Here is a 21,272-nt window from a genome sequence, read left to right as displayed (position 1 = left end):
ACCCTCTAGACACCAACTGTCCTGCAATTCATTTCAACCCTAACACTGACAACCTGGAATTAGCCCCAGACTCCACGGACTGCCCCCAGTTCAGACGCCAGTCAAAAGTATGAGGTCCCCAGCTTACCCACACTTCAACTTGGCTACAAAGGTTCCTGTACTGCTCCAACCCCGTGGTTCAATAATTCACTGGAATGACTCACAGGACTCAGGAAAACACTTTAGTTTATTATTATCGGATTTATTATAAAGGATACAACTCAGAAACACCCTTGTAGAAGAGATGCATAGGGCAAGGTATGGGAGAAGGGGCTCAGAGATTCTGTGCCCTTTCTGGGTACGTTATCCTCCCAGCATCTCAGTGTGTTCACGAATCTGGAAGCTGTTGGAATTTTAGGGGTTATGATGAAGGTTTCATTATTTAGGCATGATTGATTAAATGATTACCATTGGTGATTAACTCGATCTTCAGCCTGTCTCCCCTCCCCAGATATTGGAGGTGGGTGAGTTATAGGGTAAGATAGAGAATGGGAATGAAAGTTCCAACAGTGTAATCATGCCTTGGTCTTTCCTGTGACCAACCCCAATCCATAAGCAATCTAGTGGCCCTGGTCACCAGTCATCTCATTAGCATATAAAAGACATCCATCAATCTGAGATTCCGAGAGTTTAGGAGCTGTATGCCATGAACTCAGGACAGAGACAAAATATTTGTTTTTATTACAGCACATAATAAACCCTAGAAATACATTCATCAAGATGGTCTAATGATTTTATTGGTTTGTCTGTGTGTATTTACTGGGCTATCTAGTACTTTTCCAAGACATTGAGGAAAGGGACCAGACTTACAGAAAAATCTTAGCTTTTTCAAACATTATTTTTCCCTAAGGGCCAAAGTGAACCTGGCATAATACCTGACTAAGAGTAAGAGGAAAAACATACTTAAAGAAAAAAGCACTGCCAGGCACGGTGACTCACATCTGTAATCCCAGTACTTTGGGAGGCTGAAGTGGGTGGATCACTTTGCAGAAGGGCTGGTAATTATTTTTTTTAGTTACAGTCTATCATTCTGGCACCTATATCTGCAATGGACACTGGTGAACGTGAGTTGGCAGGGTTGAATACTGAGGTTTTTTTGGCTGGCCCAGAGAGCAGTCCTGGCCTTGAGGGAGGATACATGGTTATGGGCCCTCAGTGGTCAGAATTCACCTATAGATCCAGGCCAGGGACAGCTATTGATGATTCAGAGTGAGAACTAGCCATCTTTTAGGTAACCAGGCAACTGTTTATTGTCTAATAAGCTGCTGTTGATACAATTTAAAACCATTTTTAACATAATTTTATAAGTTTTCTATGGCTTTACATAATTTTTATCTACTCATACCATGCACAAATGAAATATATAGGTAGATTGCAAGAATCAGTATGTGGGAATAGAGGCTAAGCTTGAAAATGTTTTCCTTTCTGACATATATATGATATTGGCTATACTCAAATAGATGGGAGGCTTTGACGTATTTTAGCCAGAAGATTCTAAATGTTTACTCCCATTACAAATGAGACCAAGAAAATGCTATCTCTGGATGATATTTTACAAACCATGATGATTGCCAAGGTTAATTTAAAAAAATCTAATAGACTCACTCAACACAAAAATTTTGGGAAATATTTATTTTCTATCCACATTAGTTGATGAATAGTTATGAAATTAAAATATTTCTCTGGTTCTACAGAACCTAATCACATTTCAAAAATAAAAGAGACCTTTATTTCAAATATTTCTATAGCTGGGGCCATTAAAACTTAAAAAATTTGTAAAGCACAACTTGTAACCCACAATGTACATATTAGATATTGAGCATTATACAAATGTTTTACTGTTTTAATTTTTAATTTAAATTTTTAGAGATAGCGGTCTTGCTACGTTGCTCAGGCTGGTCTCAAACTTCTGGACTTAAGCAATTCTCCTACCTCAGCCTCCTGAGTAGCTGGGACTACAAGTGTGTGCCACTGTGCCTGACCATACACATTTTTAAACCTCAAAACATATGAGTTGTTAGAGGAACAATTTCTCATGAATTTATAATTTTTTTTCTGCATAAAGCTCTTAGTTATAACAGTACAATAATCACATTTTCTTCACAAAACTTCAAATTTTACAGATTATAGAAAATGTCCTAAGATAATTTTATTGGATCAGTTTTTGATTCTTAAAAAAAGTTCGTTACTTCTGGAGATTCTTCTTTTACTGGTTGTACTCTTTATATCAATTTCATGATCTACAAAATGGGAATAATAACCATATTTAACTCATGGGGTTGGTAGAATGATTAAATGACAGAACCAACATGAAGCAGTGTTCCTAGCAAATAACAAGCAGTCATCATATCTTAGATTTTATTACTGTCAGGCTGTAGGAGGGTATGGCCTCTTAGGCCCCTTTCCCTGTCTGTGTCTCCAGTGGCCAGATGTTGGTTAGAAAGCCCCGTAGCCGGGATAAGTCCGAGTTTTAGTAGCTGGAAGCAGCCTTCCTTCATGTTCAAGTTGCTTTATAGCATTACCCTGAGGAGATACTGAGCATGAAACAAGTTAAGGGGCAATCCCTAGACAGTCACTGACCCCAAGAGGGGCAAGTTGGGTGTCTCAGGGGTAGAATTGTAAAAAACAGGACACCCAGCCAAGTCTGAATTTCAGATAAACAGTAAGTATTTATTTGTATTTTTTAATGGTTCTTTTAAAAATTATATTTATTTATTTTAACTATACTTTAAGTTCTGGAGTACATGCTCAGAACATGCAGGTTTGTTACATAGGTATACACGTGCAATGGTGGTTTGCTGCACCCATCAACCTCATCATCTATATTAGGTATTTCTCCTAATGCTATTCCTCCCCCAGCTTTCCACTCCATGACAGGTCCCAGTGTGTGATGTTCCCCTCCCTGTGTCCATGTGTTCTCAACAGTAAGTATTTTTAAGTGTAGGTATGTCCTTAATGAAATATATTAAAAATATATTATACTTTACTACAATTATTATACTAAAAATACTAAGAAATTATTTGTTCTGTAACTGAAATTCAACTGGGTATCCTGTATGGCACAATGCTATTTGGTAAGATGAAACGTGGAGAGAAGCAGGGAGCAAGAGTAGAGGCAAAAAGAGAAATTTGCAAGGGAACAAATATGAAGAGTGAAGAAGCAACAATAAAATGTCTGGGACAAGGAAATGCTCTCTAGATCTAAGGCTGATGAGTGTTGCTGATGAGAATTCTCACTGCAGAAACTTTCTCTTCTACACAATCTCCTTTGTTTTTATGATTTAGATTTGTAGAGCACAGAAATCAGTGGACTGGGGTGGTAATGAAGTCATCAAGGCAGCCAAGGTCTCCAGATGGATCAAAGGGAACTTTCTGTCTCTGGCCATCAATCCACCTGGTCATGCCACAGAACTTTGCTAGCAGGGAGGTAGGACAAACTTCAATTCCAATAAGTTGAAAGGCCAGGAAATGGTAGATAAGGGTGTTTGGGTTTATCATAAACATTCCCCGCTCCTTTAATTCTTCTTCTCTTGCTTCTTAAATTTAATATAAAAAGATAGTAGAGGAGTATTTTGTTCGAAACGTAGTTTTTGAACAAGAAGTTCAAAAACAAAGATCTTTTCCTGAGGAAAACAAACTTCTGCTTGCCTTCTAGAGCAAGGAAACACATCACAAATGTGACAGTGCTGGTGGAATCATGGTTCCGCTGTGTGTTTGCTTGTAGAGTGGTGGGGGTGGGGGCCAGTGGGTTGGGCTCACGCAATAGGTTGTTATTTCTTTTCCATTTGTCACTTTTGACCCCAGAGGTAATTTTACAGAAATCTTTGCCAGAGTTCTATAATCCCCTAAATATTAACTTGGCCTTAACTCAACATGCCACGTTACAAGAGGATCAGATAATTTCCAGTCTGAACACTTTCTAGTCTCTGTTGCCAAAGTAAAGTTTTTAAAAGTACCTCTAGGGATGCCTAGGGGGAGGCCTAATTACCTCCCTCTTGTGTGAACAGGGACTCCCCTTAGAAACAAATTGGAACTTGGGCTACTCACTGCCCTTACTAAGTCAGGAGATGAGACTATAAAGCTGGAAGGGGTGTAAAGATTGGCAGCCTCTCTTCCTGCCTCCTTAAATCAAGGAAAAATAATATTAGTTAATGTTTGAGGATCTTGGCTTACAATTCCATGTCCAGTTTATGTACTCCTGCAGAGTTGAGCTTGTTTTTTTTTTTTTTTTTTTATTGCATTTTAGGTTTTGGGGGTACATGTGCAGAACATGCAAGATAGGTGCATAGGTACACACATGGCAGTTGAGCTTGTTAAAGGAGAAGTAGGAGAATGCAATTGACTAAATCCGCATTGGAGTGCTAAATTCTTAGAATGCTATGTTCTTTACTCTTCAGTAATCTCTTGGGTCATTACTCATCATAGAAAAGATCCCCCCGCTTCACAGTGCTAGCATCTGTTTGGGGACTGCAATAAATAATGCTGCTGGGACACCTACGCCAGGATGTTAAGGGAAAGGACAACAATAAGAGTCAGTTCTTGGTATCTATTCTGCCTCTGACCTGCTCGGTGGGCAAGAGCAAAGATGGGCAGGTACCTAGTTATGTGGGGGTCAGAATGCAGTCATGCCAATGGTAGAACTCTGCTAAAATGAAATAACTCCTTGTTTTACTTCATTCACACAAGATTTTAAAAAGAGATTTCAAAAGGAGACAGTTCTGGGAAAATCGACTGAACAGGATCTTAGGGGAAAGGCCTAGGTTCATGACTCCAATTTCATGTTTATTAGTGATGCTGTAAAACTCATAATGATTCTACATTTTATTTTCGTTATATAAAATGGGACTAATAATATTACATCATCAGATTGCTGAAAGCATTATATAAGATAATGGATTTGACAGTGTTGTCCATGTAGAATGGGCATGAAAAATTCAAGGCATGGTAAAACCCTGAATGGCTGCTGCTTAGTGTGGATATTTGACACTAAAAGGAGGTTTGCACAAGTGTACCAACCCTGAAAGATATCCTTTTCATGCTCAAGGCCAGGGAGGACTATAAAATCCCTCCTCTTACTGCAGTATCTTAAAGAGTGTGTACTAAAAGAGAGGGACTCTTTTACTCCATGAGCATACTAGAACTGGATATAGAAAGAGCCTATTTTAAAAAATCCCTGTACTTCAAGTATGAATTCTGAGCAACTGCAGCAAAGATAATTTCCTGCAATTAGAGTGAAAATACAGAAGTTATGATACAAGGAAGTGACACGTATTCAGATGCCCCGTCATTTGCTCACTTTTCAGTTATTCAGCTAACATGGGAGAGAATAAGACTTGGAAAAGGGATCAGCAAGAAGTACAAAGCCCCTGCTTTTGCTACTCAAAGTGAGATTCCTGGATCAGTGGCATCAGTATCTCCTCGGAGCTTGTCAGAAATGCAGAATCTCAGGTTCTGCCCCCAGATCTACTGAATCAGAATGCACACTTTAATACAGTCCCCAGGTGTCCAGTGGCACATTTCAATTTCAGAAGCACTGGCCCCAAAAATGAAATAACAGAATCTGAAGGGGACCAGGGCAGGGACCTTTTTCCTCAAGCAAGCCTGCTGAGGATTTCATTAATTCTGTAGTAAGATAAGACTTAATCTGTACATTATTTGGAGTTGGTGGACTTTGCCTTTTATCCTTTTGGGGATACATTCCCAGGTAAAGGTACATTTTTGGTTTTTGCCACTGATAGATACTGGTTCAGATGGACCCCAAATCTTCAGTTTCCTGAGAAAACGGGGCATATTGGGTGAGCAGTAGCCTTAACAGAAGGCTGCCCCATCCTAATGAAGTGCCACCCAGATATAACACAAGCTACAAAAGCACTTTATAAATTATTAAGGACCATAAAAAATGTAGAGTAGGAATATCATCAAAGCACTGTGAATTAGGAGGGAGACCTGTAAGGCAATGTGCTCTTCTTCATCTAGGCTGACTTTATCGTCTGGGCACAGAAGCAAGCAATAGGGTCTGGCCATGAGAATTAAATAGCTAAGACATTGTCACTCTTGGTATTTGACACTGGAAGAGGAGGAAAATGGTTAAAATGTTTCTTTTTGATACATCCTCTCATAGTCTTCATCTCAAATATGATAGTGTAGCCCATTTTTAATTGATAGAAAAATAGTTACCCCCAAAACGGAGGCATATAATTAATCAAAAACACATCAATAACTGAGCTAAGGATAAAACTCTACACAAAATTCTGTGTTTCCATTCCTAGTCTACCTAGAATTCAGCTCTTACTTATAGCAAAGTACACGTAACAGCCTTCAGGCTGCCAACTAATGAAAAGCCTATTGGAGCAAGGACTTGAGGAAGATGGCACTGTAGGACCAACTCAGGATTACAGCTCCCAGTCAATCCGCAGAGGGTGAGTGGACGCCACATTTCCATACAGATCTTTATTGTCCACAGACTAGGAGATTCCCAGGTGTAAGAGCCCCATGGGCCGTGTGGCAGTTTGGGCCAGTGCAGCAGTTTGGGCCAGCACGGCTGTTTGGGCCGAAGCCGCAGTGGAGCAACACTCCATACAAAATACCCTGTTAAACCGGCGATTGGAGATTTCAGAAGGCAGATTAGCACATTCATCTAATTAAACAAGACTTTAACAGAAAGACAAAACATACCAGAATCTCTGGGACATATTTAAAGCAGTCTCTAGAGGACAATATATAGCAATAAGTGCCCACATGAAAAGAAAGGAGAGATCCAAAATTGACACCCTATCGTCAGAATTGAAAGAGCTAGAGGAGCAAGATCAAAAAAACTCAAAACCTAGCAGAAGATAAGAAATAACTAAGATCAGAGCTGAACTGAAGGAGACAGAGACACGAAAAACCCTTCAAAAAATCAATAAATCCAAGAGCTGGTTTTTTGAAAATATCAACAAAATAGACAGACCACTAGCCAGATTGATTAAAAAGAAAAGAGAGAACAACCAAATAGATGCAATAAAAAATGATAAAGGGGAAATCACCACAGATCCCACAGAATTTCAAACCATCATCAGAGAGTATTACAAACAACTCTATGCACATAAACTAGTAAACCTGGAAGAAATGGATAAATTCCTGGACACCCGTGTCCTCTCAAGCCTAAACCAGGAGGAAGCCGAAACTATGAACAGACCAATAACAAGGTCTGAAGTTGAGGCAGCAATTAAGAGCCTACCACACAAAAAAAGCCCAGGTCCAGATGGGTTCACAGCCAAATTCTACCAGACACACAAAGAGGAGCTGGTACCATTCCTTCTGAAACTATTCCAAATAATCCAAAAAGAGGGAGTCCTTCCCAAATCATTTTACGAGACCAACATCATCCTGATACCAAAACCCGGCAGAGACCCAACAAGATAAGAAAACTTCAGGCCAATATCCATGATGAACATAGATGCAAAAATCTTCAATAAAATACTGGCAAGCCAATTGCAACAGCACATCAAAAAGCTTATCCATCATGATCAAGTAGGATTCATCCTGGGGATGCAAGGCTGGTTCAATATACACAAGTCTATAAACGTAATTCACCACATAAACAGAACCAAAACCAAAAACCACATGATTATCTCAATTGATGCAGAGAAGGCCTTTGACAAAATTCAACAGTCCTTTATGCTAAAAACGATCAATAAACTCAGTATCGATGGAACGTATCTCAAAATAATAAAAGCTATTTACGACAAACCAACGGCCAATATCATACTGAATGGGCAAAAACTGGAAGCGTTCCGTTTGAAATCTGGCACTAGACAAGGATGGCCTATCTCACCACTCCTATTCAATATAGTACTGGAAGTTCTAGCCAGAGCAATCAGGCAAGAAAAAGAAATAAAGGGTATTCAAATAGGAAAGGAGGAAGCCAAATTGTCTGTATTTGCAGACGACATGATAGTATACCTAGAAGACCCCATTGTCTCAGCCCAAAAACTCCTGAAACTTCAGCAAAGTCTCAGGATACAAAATCAATGTGCAAAAATCACAAGCATTCCTATACACCAATAACAGACTTAAAGAGAGCCAAAACAAGAACAAACTGCCATTCACAATTGCTACAAAGAGAATAAAATACCTAGGAATACAACTTACAAGGAACATAAGGGACCTCTTCAAGGAAAACTACAAAACACTGCTCAACAAAATAAGAGAGGACACAAACAGGTAGAGAAACCTTCCATGTTCATGGTTAGGAAGAATCAATATCATGAAAATGGCCATACTGCCCAAAGTAATTTACAGACTCAATGTCATCAAGCTATCATTGACTTTCTTCACAGAACTGGAAAAAACCACCTTGAACTTCATATGGAACCAAAAGAGAGTCCGCATAGCTAAGTCAATTCTAAGCAAAAAGAACACAGCGGGAGGCATCACACTACTGGACTTCAAACTATACTACAAGGCTACAGTAATAAAAACAGCATGGTACTGGTACCAAAACAGAGTTATAGACCAATGGAACAGAACAGAGGCATCGGAGTCAACACAACATATTTACAACCATACAATCTTGGATAAACTTGACAAAAACAAGCAACGGGGAGAGGACTCCCCATTTAATAAATGGTGTTGGGAAAACTGGCTAGCCATGTGCAGAAAGCAGAAACTGGACCCCTTCCTGACACCTTACACTAAAACTAACTCCAGATGGATGAAAGACTTAAACATAAGACCTGGCACCATAAAAACCCTAGAAGAAAATCTAGGCAAAACCATTCAGGACATAGGAGTAGGCAACGACTTCATGACCAAAACACCAAAAGCACTGGCAACAAAAGCCAAAATAGACAAATGGGACCTAATCAAACTCCACAGCTTCTGCATGGCAAAAGAAACATTCACTAGAGTGAATTGGCAACCAACAGAATGGGAAAAAAATTTTTCAGTTTACCCATCTGACAAAGGGCTGATATCCAGAATTTACAAATAACTCAAACAGATTTACAAGAAAAAAACAAACAAGCCCATTTAAAAATGGGCAAAGGATATGAACAGACACTTTACAAAAGAAGACATACATGACGCCAACAAACATATAAAAAAATGCTCATCATCACTAGTCATTAGAGAGATGCAAATCAAAACCACATTGAGATACCACCTCATGCCAGTTAGAATGGCGATCATTAAAAAATCTGAAGGCAACAGATGCTGGAAAGGATGTGGAGAAATAGGAACACTTCTATACTGCTGGTGGGAGTGTAAATTAGTTCAACCATTGTGGAAGACAGTGTGGCAATTCCTCAAGGACCTAGAAATAGAAATTCCACTTGACCCAGCAATCCCATTACTGGGTATATATCCAAAGGACTATAAATCGTTCAACTATAAGGACACATGCACGCGAATGTTCATTGCAGCACTGTTTACAATAGCAAAGACCTGGAACCAACCAAATGCCCATCGATGATAGACTGGATTGGGAAAATGTGGCACATATACACCATGGAATATTATGCAGCAATCAAAAATGATAAGTTCGTGTCCTTTGACATGGATGAATCTGGAGAACATCATTCTCAGCAAACTGACACAAGAACAGAAAATGAAATACCGCATATTGTCACTCATAGGCGGGTGATGAACAATGAGAACACGTGGACACAGGGAAGGGAGCGCTACACACTGGGATCTATTGGGGGGAATAGGGGAGGGACAACGTGGGAGGGGGAGCTGGGGAGGGATAGCATGGGGAGAAATGCCAAATGTGGGTGAAGGGGAGGAAGGCAGCAAAACACACTGCCACGTGTGTACCTATGCAACTATCTTGCATGTTCTGCACATGTACCCCAAAACCTAAAATGCAATAAAAAAAGAAAAGCCTATCTTTTGCTTTATGATAAATATGACTAACATTAAGAACCGTTTTTCCTCCCATCTTAGAGTAGCTGTATCTCAACCATGGCCATAATGATGTGTGTTCTTCACCTCTCATTTATTAAATCTCTTTCCTTTTGGTCCCAGAAGAAAGTTTAGGGAGTAAAATATTAGGTATTAAAGAAAGTTCTCAGATTTAGTCTGGGTCCAACTGCATCTAACATTTAATAGAGCAGTTTTAAAACTCACTGTAGTAAAGAATTATTTTTTTGTTTTAAAAATTTTCATAAGTCACTGACCAATATATTTCTAAAAATAGCAAAAATAAATTAAAAGAGAAATGCAATGAATAAAACAAGACACACAATGCCCACTGATCAGGTATTTGGATATCACAGCAATATTAAATTGCTATAAAAGTTCTAACTTCTTATGTTCTTATTTTTAATATCTGCGGTCACTTCATAGCAGTCTCATAAGAAACAGTTTGCAAATGGGCACTGGTCTAGTGGATATGCCATAACTTATTATAATGCATACCTGTAACAACGTGCTCGTGCTACTCATTAACTACTGAGGGCTTTCTGTGTATAGTCTTCACTGTTCTAAATCTGGTACATTAATTGCTTCTAACACAGTCAAGTGAGGCTGACCCTATTAATAACTCCACTTACAGATGAGGAAACTGAGGCATACTGAAGGTCACTTAGTTGAACCAACATTAAATGCAACTGTTTGCCTCCAGATCTCATACTTACTGCTCTGCACTCCACAATTCATCTAAGTAGGTGTGGTTCAGGTTACATCTGAATGTTCCCCAGGAATATGTAATACATATTAGGGGATTGGTGATATAGCATGGTAACCAAGAAAAGTTATTACACTCTGATATCTTTAAATAACATCCTGTGGGAACCAGACACCAAAATAGAGTTGATATATAGTCACTGGAGCAACTCTTCACACTGATTGGAAAAATGAATTTTGGCATGCTCTTTTATTTATTTTTATTGTACTTTAGGTTCTGGGGTACGTGTGCAGATCATGCCAGATTGTTGCATAGGTACATACATGGCAAGGTAGTTTGCTCCATTCCACTGTAGTCTATATCTGACATTTCTCCCCATATTATCCCTTCCCTACCTCCTCACCCTCTGCTGTCCCTCCCTTGGTTCCCCTAACAGACCCAAGTGTGTGATGCTCCCCTCCCTGTGCTCATATGTTCTCATTGTTCAACACCCACCTATGAGTGAGAATATGTGGTATTTGGTTTTCTGTTCTTGGGTCTGTTTGCTGAGAATGATGGTCTCCAGATTCATCCATGTCCCTACAAAGGACATGAACTAATCATTTTTTATGGCTACATAGTATTCCGTGGTGTATATGTGGCACCCTTTTTTAACACAAACTAAAAAGGTGGTCAAAACTCAGAAAATGTCATACAAATGGCAACTTTAAAGTTCAATTATGACAGATACTAAAAAGGAACAAGGAGCATTTGGGGAACCAAAATAGCAAATAGCTAGGTCAGGCTCTAGGAAGAAGTGTCTGAGCACCAGCTGTCACCCTGTCACTACTTTCATGTGAGTTGTCGAGGGTCAAGGCCCTCTTACCTCTTGTTCCACAAGCACAGTTTTTTCTCTTTCCCCAGGCTAGAACTTTGCTGTTCTCTGTCTTGCTTGAAATGGGAAGCCAGGCCGTGGGCACTTGATGAAAAGCTTTCCTTTTTTGTGTGTGCCCTATGTTTTGAACATTGCTGCTTTATAGAAAATGGACCTGGTTCCCCGTGAAGCTGACATTACATTGTCCACATTCCATACTGGGGCTGCCTGAGTCTCTCTACCCTACTGTGTTCTTACATGGCAGAGCCAGCCCATCTGAGGCCTCACCCTCCCTGGGCCTGCTTCATTGTCTCCAAAGCTGACAACAATGTCTCCTACCTACATCTCTTGCTGATAGACAAATTCCTGAAATACCTTTAAAGACCTTCACATCACCCTAAATACTGCACGAAGAGAGGACAACTGGTGGAGTAAATGAATAACAGATGGAACATAAATGGTACCACGTGTCAGACTTAACCTCTTCAGCAAGAAGAGGGGCCCAAAACCAAAGCCTTTCCTTCCTTTTCCATGCACTGAGGAGTAACAACAGCTACAGCTACTGCCACAAATGGCTATGATGATTTTCCTTTTATACAGGTCATCACCGTAGACCTCTCCAGATTGAAAAGAGATACTCGTTTCTTATCAAAACACTTGTTTCATTATTAAAATTTACCTTGGTGGGGCAAAATTACAGTCAGCTTTTCCTAAGCAGGGGGCAATGCTGACCAGCATATCACATGTTTCTAATTATGGTTCTGAACTGACTTGTGTACCTTCCATGAACCAACAGTTGCTTTCAAAGAATCAATTTCTCTTTGTACAAACACTTCTTGGCTAAAAATGTGGAAGTTCTTATAAACACTTATAAGACCTTATTTTTCCTTCCATAGGGCATAGGCTCTGAATATTAGCTCTTCAAGTATGTGGAAGAGTAGAGGGGCAGAGAAAGACACCCAGCACTTCAGGGCAGTATGGCATGTGCTGGGAGATGGAGAGGTTGTTTGAGCTGTGGGAGCTCAGAGGAAAGTACAGATCATTATGTGTGATGGTGGGTGGGAAGGTCCTCATGAAGAAGTAGTACCAAACTGGAGTCTTTATTCCGAATGTCAGCCTTCAATGGGAAGAGAGGCACAAAAAGTGCATCCTAGAAGGTGATGGTAAAGACTAGTGGTGTACCACTTTGGGGAGGAATAGGCAAAAGTTACCCTTGACATTCCTTTAAAATTCTTTTAAATTATCCATGAAATACTATGAACACTGTAACTTTGAGATTCAGTGTCATCCACACTGAAATTTGAGATTCACTGGACCAGATTAAAAGAATAAATTAAAAGAAACTTAATGAACTGATGTCTGGCCATTTGTATTATTGGCTCTCCAGGAATGGACTCATAGCAAGAATTTTACTTTGTTCTTGCCCATCTGCAAGGTTTACTCCATTATGCTCTAATATGAAGTACCTATTATCCTGATGCATATGAAAAGACTTTTTATTGTGAGGATTAAACAATATATCAGAGCTGAAAGCACAGAATCTACCATGTGGTAAGAGCTAGGTTTAAAGCTTGATCAGTCCTACATAAGCAGAATATTTTTGCAGAGTTGCAGAGAACTTGGCCCCCTCTACTCTGCAATTTGTGTTGTGGACTCAGTGAAGAGCCATTACTCTCAAGCTCTTGGGCAATGTCTTGGGGAAATGATGTCTAAGTATGTGCACTATTGTTATTTCAGTACAGTTAGGTTCTGATGTGACTCCCAGGATATCAAGATGGGAACTCTGGAATGACAGCTTGCAAAGGGCTTCGTAGATGAAAAGGTTCTTTACAGGCTGTGTTGCTTGAGTATACATTAGGGCCACACAATACATCAAATGTGTCTCTTTGTTGTAATCCATCTCTTTGATATTCATTGCATGGAATGTGAGATATAAACAGAATTCTGGAGCCACTCCAAGGAAGACAGATTACCTGAAGTCATTTTTCTGTAAACATGGTTGACTTATCCTGTTTTCTCTTCATTCTCCCACATGTGCTATTGTTTTATTTCCTTCCCTCGTTTGTGTCATCTCTTTTCACTTATATCAAAGTCAGATTCACACCTATTCAGTCAGTTTTGACTATAATTTAGGTTTCATTATCCCTTTCTGTTTTCAGGCCTGATTCTTAAAGCGAAGAGCAAACATAAAATCTCATAATCTCTACCACCATCACCACCAAAATTATTATTTTTATTAAAAAAACACAACATTCATATAACTAAGCCAAAGGGTTTGGGAAGCTTTAATCACACACTTTGTCTTAAAATTTTCTTACACAAACAACTTCTTTTTTCCCCCATAACTTTCATGGCTTTAGCTGAAGTTTGCAGGCTGGATCTGAGGGAACTGTAACCTTCCTCCTCTCTCCTCCACCCCAGGCCTGTGTCAGGAATCTTTCTCCTGTTTCCTCAAGTCTCCCCTTCTGCTTTTTGCCATCATCATCCTCTCTCACTATCTTTTTTTCATTTCTACTATTAATCTCTCACTGCTGCTTTCTTTCCATAATTTCCACCCCTCAAAGTTTCCATCCCCAATTGATGCCTGAACCTAACCTCTTACTAAGACCACCTGTGACAAATTGCCCCTATTCTGATGGTGCCTAATTATTGCAGTCTCCCTGGCGCCAAACAGATTTGGCAAAAGCATGTTCTGGGTAATGATCACACCACTGCTCTGCTCAGCCAGTTACAGAGGTGCCCAGAGCTCACCCTCTCCCTCCCCAGCTTCAACAGGGCTCTGGCAGACAAACAGCTTGATGTTTAGGGCTAGATAGGGCTTTCACAGTATTGAAAGGTGTAGCTCTCTTCTCCAAACTGACACCTTCTTTTCAATTCATGAAAGCTCTTGTACCCTTTTGCTTCAGTATTAATTTCAAAAATATAAATGCTTTATTTGACTTCCTCTTGTTTATTCTCTGTTGGTTTATTATTTAGAAATAGACATTCTTTCTAAAACAGGAGCAGGAAAAGTGCAAGTGGGCTCACCTGATGCTTCTGACAAAACTTACCCAATTTATTCAGTCATTTGGCACAAGAAAGGCTCTTGTGTGCTTCAGTTTTTCGTTCTCTCTAGGATGCTAATTGTTTTTCTTTTGATTATCTTGTTGTTTTGGCCTGAAGTCTAAAATCTGGCCTGCTGGGCGGGCTATGTGTCAGATTTCTAAATTTGATGACATCTGTTTTGAATTTTATCAACTTTAATTTTCTTTCAAGCTCGCTTCACTTATTCATTTCCCTTTTAATTGTAAGGATCAGACTTTGCTGTATGCTTTAGACAAAAGTGTAGACCTTTCTGCTTTGGGGGCAGAGATTAAAATGACTGAAGCTAAATGATCACAGTGAAAGCTATTCAAAGAAAAGATGTTGGGAGAGAAGCCTTCGCAACCATCCCAGAGAGTATGAGCCATTCAGACAAAAGGCTGGCTATCCACATCAGGGTTTAGAGATTCCCACAGAGTAATTGCAGTCGGTTGGAAAAAGATTGACAGTGAGGGTTGAACTGAGAGAAGTATTTTCAATTGAGAGAAGCTGAGGTGGGTGATGATGGCAGTAGTGGTATGAGGTGAGTGGTGACCTTTTCATTGCTTTACATTTAATTTTGCTGTTTCCTAATCTCCTGCCCTCTCACTCAGAAAAATAGTAAATAAAAGATACTTTAAATGCATTCTCATACATGCAGGCTCATATTTTCATAGTGGAACCTTATTTTTCCTTTTTATCTACATATTTCCTAAATTCTTTTTTCATGGGGAAATTTTTATTGCTAATCAAGTTGGGCATTGATATGGTTAGACTTTGTGTCTCCATCCAAATATCATCTTAAATTATAATCCCCGTAATCCCCACATGTCAAGGGAGAGACCAGGTAGAAATAAATGAATCATGGACGCAGTTTCCCCCATGTTGTTCTTGTGACAGCAAGTGAGTTCTCATGAAATCTGATGGCTTTATAAGGGGCTCTTCCTGCTTCACTTGGCACTTCTTCTGGCTGCCTCCTGAAGGTGTCTTGCTTCCCCTTTGCTTTCTACCATGACTGTAAGCTTCCTCAGGTCTTGCAGCCATGCCAAACTGTGAGTTAACGAAACCTCTTTTCTTTTCTTTTTTTAATAAATTACCCAGTCTCAGGCAGTTCTTTATAGCAGTATGAAAATGGACTAATACAGGCCTTCTTACTAAAAATGAATTTTCCTGTTACGATGCCTAACGTAACACCTTTGTATAACATTTCCTTTCTCTTTCTATAAACCTTTTCACATATATAATCTCAGAAATGTCAACTGGCCTCTTGAAACCTTGTGTCCATAGGACAATAGAGAATAGGTGAGCACTGGCCAGGACATGGGCTCAAACTTTCACTCATGGCACATGTCAGCCATGGCTGGGAGAAGACACACACAGTTCAGCTGTGCATACAGCATAAAATGGCTCCCTCAAATACCAGCTGCAGAGACTGTAAACCAAATTTCTGAAACTGCATCATTAAAATTGGCCAACAGCAACTTTGTGGCTGCATAAAAATGGCAAATCTTTTTCGTGATGCTGGCCTTGACTCTCCTGGATGCTGCCATGTGTTTAGGTCATTGTTAGTTAACTCATGGGTCTATGAAAATGCTATTTTTGAATGGTATATGTATATAGTAGTGATTCTCAAGTGGGGGAGGTTTTTATTTCCTTAGGGACATTTAGCAAAACCTGGAGGCATTTTTGGTTGTTGCAAATGAGAGGGGGGTGCCGTTACTATCATCTAGTGGGTAGAGGCCTGCATTGCTGGTAAATATTCTATAATGCACATGGCAGCCTCACAACTGAAAATTATCTAGCCCAAATATCAATAATGCCAGGGTTGAGAAACTCTTGTAATAGGCATTTATGTATCAAACCAGGTGACAACACATTTTTATATGCACAATCAAACCCACTGTGTTGAAAGAAAATGATATTTACAATGACTCTACTTCTGTGAATAGTTATTGACTCTGAGGACACTATTGATCAGATTATATTCTCTGTGTGTAGGGGCTGAGCGTCCTCCCAGTTGGCTCCCCTCCTGCGACCTCCTTCCTTGGGTATCAACATCATCTCCATTTCTATGCAGTCACTCAAGCTAGATATCTCTGGGTGTTCAACCACTCCCCTCTTCTTCTTACTCCACCTCCTATAGGTGATCAGTTCCTCATAATTTTGTGTTCTCTACTATAATGATCTGCCTTGACTTCTTAGGCTCTCATTATTTTGTCTATACCTCTCACTTTGTCTTTTGCCAGCTGGCTTCTCCAGCCAAATTAATTCAGTGCTTCATAATATTAGTTACTCCCGATTTACCTATTCATTTGGTGAAAATATTTGAGTGCTTACTATCTGTTAATTCCTGTGCTAAGAGCTGTGGTCATTCTCTACATTAAAGTCTTTCTAAGCCTCCTGTTGCTTACAGAACAAACCCTTGCTTCTAACACAGCATATAAGGCCTCTGATAATCTGCCTCTGACCTAACTTTTCAACTTACTCTCCTACCCTACTGAACAAATTATCTTTCCTTAGTCTGAGCACATACTATATGTATTGTTGTATGTGCTATTTTTTTTTCCATTTGTGGTGTCCTTTCTACTCTTATCTGGGGAATTTTCATTCATTCTATGCAACTTGACCTAGTGTCTAGAGAAATGCCTGGTACATAGAAGATAATAAATAGGAAATAAACTTAAATTTTACCTTCTCTGTGAAATATTCGACGCCCTGGCTGCTGGTCAATGCATCCCTTTTTCTCCATAGCCCATTGTATGCACTTCTAGCGCATCACATCCTCTAACTGTGACTCTTGAGGGTAAGGATAGTATCTTATATTTCTTAGGACCTCCAGGCCCTACACCATGCTGAACATAAAGTGGACCCAAATGACTAAATGCTCACTTCTTTAACAAGATGGCTTCTTGTGGGATTCTTGTCTCACACTGAAATGGCATGCATCATTTGTTATTCCAAAAAACACACAGAATTTGGCAATAGTCACAAATGGGGCCCACCTTCCTCCATAACTGAGCACCTTCCATTGTCTATGATGGGGTCGAGTCCCTCCTCTTTCACTTTGTTATTGTGTTACATTGGGAAGATATTTAACCAGTATGTATCTCAGCCTCTGTTTCTTCTTCTATAAAGTAGGAGTAAGTGACATCTGCCATGTAGAATGGTCATGAGGATCAAATGAAATTACATACTTAAAAGGCTTTTGTAACTTCTAAAGGTCATAAAGCTTTTTCAGTTTCTCTCTATTCAAAACATAGCAAAATAAATAAAACACCTCCCTCAACCCTGCATGGCCTTGTATATTTTTTTCCAAAGACAAGCTTCTTGAAAAGGCCAGTTTGTGCATTGTGTCCACACTCTGTAACCCCCATCATTCTGTTTTCTGCCAGCCACACCAATGGCAGCTTCCTCACCTCAGTTGTCAATAATATCCTCATGGCCAACACCTATGCACGCTTCTGCTCTTCCTTCATTTGATCTGGCTCATCTGCCATTATACCCTGCCTTTGTACATGGCAGGGTATAATCAGTCCAGATTTCAGGAAGCTCACCCCGGCCCCAGTGCAGACATCCCCTGCCATGTATGAAGCTCCACAATCACTCCTCATTGCTTTGAGGAAAAAAATTGGACTCCTTAGTCCACTCTGTTGAGCCCACCATTCCCTGGTCCCTGCCTATCACTTCATCAGCATCTCCTAATGTTATTTTCCTTGTAACACAACCTTTGTCATACAAAATGACTTCTGCTTCCAGAAAGTGCTTTTTCAAAATGCTGCCCAAAAGACACCCTGGTGCAATCTGGTTATCTTTCACTCCTTGGTTCAAAATATCACCTCTTCAGGAAAACTTCTGATATCAGCTTCCTACCTCTCTCCCTTTGATGCAGAAGTAGATACCATTACTGTATTCTCCATGCCCCTTGAGCCTGTCTTGATAAGCATAACCTTTTAGCCATTCTGCCATTCTCCCATTATGCACTTAAATATTTATCTCTTATACTAGTCAGTGAGCTTCTTGAATGCAAGGGACATGTTATTATCTCTCTATGTATGTCTAGCTTCCTGGTACATAGGAAGCTATGTTAAATTATTCAGTATGACAACTTAAATTGTTCAATGCTTGTTGAGTAAATAAATGGGTGCTATAAAATATTTTTACTACATTCTTATTCCTTTACCATATATTGTGAACCTTTTAAATCTATTGTTTTGTTACATTCTGGTTTTCACATATTTAGAAGAAAGATTCTAGCAAGTGCCATGATTTATACAGAGATTACTCTCTGTTGAGATACAGGTTTTAGCTTCTTTTGGAAGTTAGAAAGACTTAGCTGTCTGCGTTACACCCCCACAAGTGCACAGTAGCTCCCTGAGGTACACAGAAGTTCTTGCTCACCTGCTACTTCCAGCTTTGGCATTTTCCAGTTGTCGGGTAAGGAGTTTAGCAATGGCAGTGAAGCTGTTGCTCATCCGGAAGATATCTCTGCTCTGAGGGCCCAAGATTGAGGAGAAGGTGTCGGTGATGCTTTTAATCTCCAGCAGGAGAATATGGTGAAATGAATGCTCCATGTTGGCCAATTGACTCACCAGGTATGTCAGGCAGCTCCTGGCTCTCTCCTGCCAAGAACAATGAAGAAAATAGGTTTATATTTTAAAAGAAAATCAGTCAGCCATGGCAGCTCATACATGTAGTCCCAGCACTTTGGCCGGCTGAGGCGGGTGGATGGCTTGGAACTCCTGGTTGAGAACAGGAGTTCGCAACCAACCTGGACAACATACTGAAAATCCATTTCAACTAAAAATAAAAAAAAAATTAGCTTGGCATAGTGGCACACACCTATAATCCCAGCTACTTGGGAGGCTAAGGCATTCATAAGAATTCAAGAGATTCATGAGAAATGGAGGGTGCCGTGTGCCAAGATCGTGCCTCTGCACTCCAGCCTGGGTGACAGGGGGAGACTTGGTCTCAGGAAAAAAAAAAAAAAAAAAAAAAGAAAGCAAAAAGAAAAAGACAGAGTCCCATGAGCAGCAGATGGTAATTCTATAGGGAGTTGACTAAGGAAGCTAGCTCAAGTTGAATAATCAGTTTCATTCATAGTTCCTCTGAATCTGCTTCTTTGAGGTTTTTAGTTGATTCCCGATTTCCAGGAAAGACTAATAAGCAAACATTCTCATTAACCTATCTTTCCAGGTCAAAACCTCTCAATCACAAATGATTGAACCCCACACACGCACTTTTTGCAACTATGTGAACTGCTAACTCCTGCATGGGGCAGGTATGGTCCATGGTCTCAAAGTGAGCCTTGACCCTGGCACATACAACCCATCTGTCTGTCGGGTGATGGCTGGATATTCCACTAGTGTGCAAGGCTGACTTCCTTGCTGCAGGTTTTCTCAATGACTTATTAACTTTAAGCATCTTTTAGTGTATTTACGGTTTTTATATGCTTGGCTGATTGAGTTTATATTGTCTAGCTGTAACCAACTAACTTTCACAAGTCATTCAAGTTCCTTCAAAGAACGGAAGATTAAGAACAATGTGAATAACGTAGGCATGAGCAAATAAGAAAAGCTGACACATCTCTTATATCTATTAAAACTCTTCATGAGCCATATTTGGAGGCAATGTGATCTAATCTGACATAACTGGAAGTTAGCCAAAAAATTCAAAATTGTTGAAAAGGTCATTTGAAATGTAGATTCGTGCCCAGTAGAAATAATAATAATATACCATGAATAAATACCAATTTAAAATATGGCTTATTTCATCTTTAACTTCTCTTTTAAAATCTTCTTTTTTGTGTAGGTCTAAAATTTTTCCTTAGCTGGGCGCAGTGGCTCGCGCCTGTAATCCCAGCACTTTGGGCGGCCGAGGAGGGTGGATCACGAGGTCAAGAGATGAGACCATCCTGGTCAAAATGGTGAAACCCCGTCTCCACTAAAAATACAAAAAATTAGCTGGGCTTTGTGGCGCGTGCCTGTAATCCCAGCTACTCAGGAGGCTGAGGCAGGAGAATTGCCTGAACCCAGGAGGCGGAGGTTGCGGTGAGCCGAGATCGCGCCATTGCACTCCAGCCTGGGCAACAAGAGCAAAACTCCGTCTCAAAAAACTAAAAAATAAAAATAAAATAAAATTTTTCCTTGTTAGTGTACTGGAACATACGTATAAATATAAATATATATTGAAGGTTGCTGCTTACAATCCTTCTAACCGATTGGTGCCCGGATCTAGATTACTCTCCTAGTTAGGAATTCTTATTTACTCTTTGTTCTAGCATTTGAAGCCTTAATTTACTTCAAGATGCAACTCTTCCATGCGGCTGTTTTTGGTGACTCCTTCTGTGTAAATTTTTACTGCATTATAGACTCTTCAAAAATCTTAAAATTTTCTTTTCTTTTAGTGTCTTTTGAGATAGTCGCACTCTGTTGACCAGGCAGGAGTGCAGAGGTGTGATCACAGCTCACGGCAGCCTTGACTTCCTGGGCTCAGGGAATCCTGCTGCCTCAGTCCCCTGTGTAGGTGCACCACAGGCGTGTGCCATGACACTCGGCTACTTTTTCAAAAATTTTTTGTAGAGACAGGGTCTCACCGTGCTGCCCAGGCTGATATTGAATTCCTCGGCTCAAGTAATTCTCCTGCCTTGGCCTCTCAAAGTGCTAGGATTATAGGCATGAACCACTGTGTCCAGCCAAAAATCTTTTTAGTACC

General features: G+C 39.9%; 1 protein-coding gene across 3 annotated transcripts in view; it reads right to left on the bottom strand.

The window, feature by feature from the left end:
* Positions 1-21,272, bottom strand: part of VEPH1 (ventricular zone expressed PH domain containing 1) — a 232,489-nt gene that overhangs the window by 87,398 nt on the left and 123,819 nt on the right. For all 3 annotated transcript variants that reach the window (XM_008983589.5, XM_017965729.4, XM_002759456.6), the window contains one exon: positions 18,960-19,180. In XM_008983589.5, the coding sequence (XP_008981837.1) occupies positions 18,960-19,180 (221 nt within the window). The remainder of the gene's footprint in view (positions 1-18,959; positions 19,181-21,272) is intronic.

This window comes from Callithrix jacchus, chromosome 17 (assembly GCF_049354715.1).
Source record: "Callithrix jacchus isolate 240 chromosome 17, calJac240_pri, whole genome shotgun sequence".
Taxonomy (NCBI): Eukaryota; Metazoa; Chordata; class Mammalia; order Primates; family Cebidae; genus Callithrix; species Callithrix jacchus.
The sequence above is the reverse complement of the archived record's forward strand: the minus strand, read 5'-3'. Positions and strand labels throughout refer to the sequence as shown.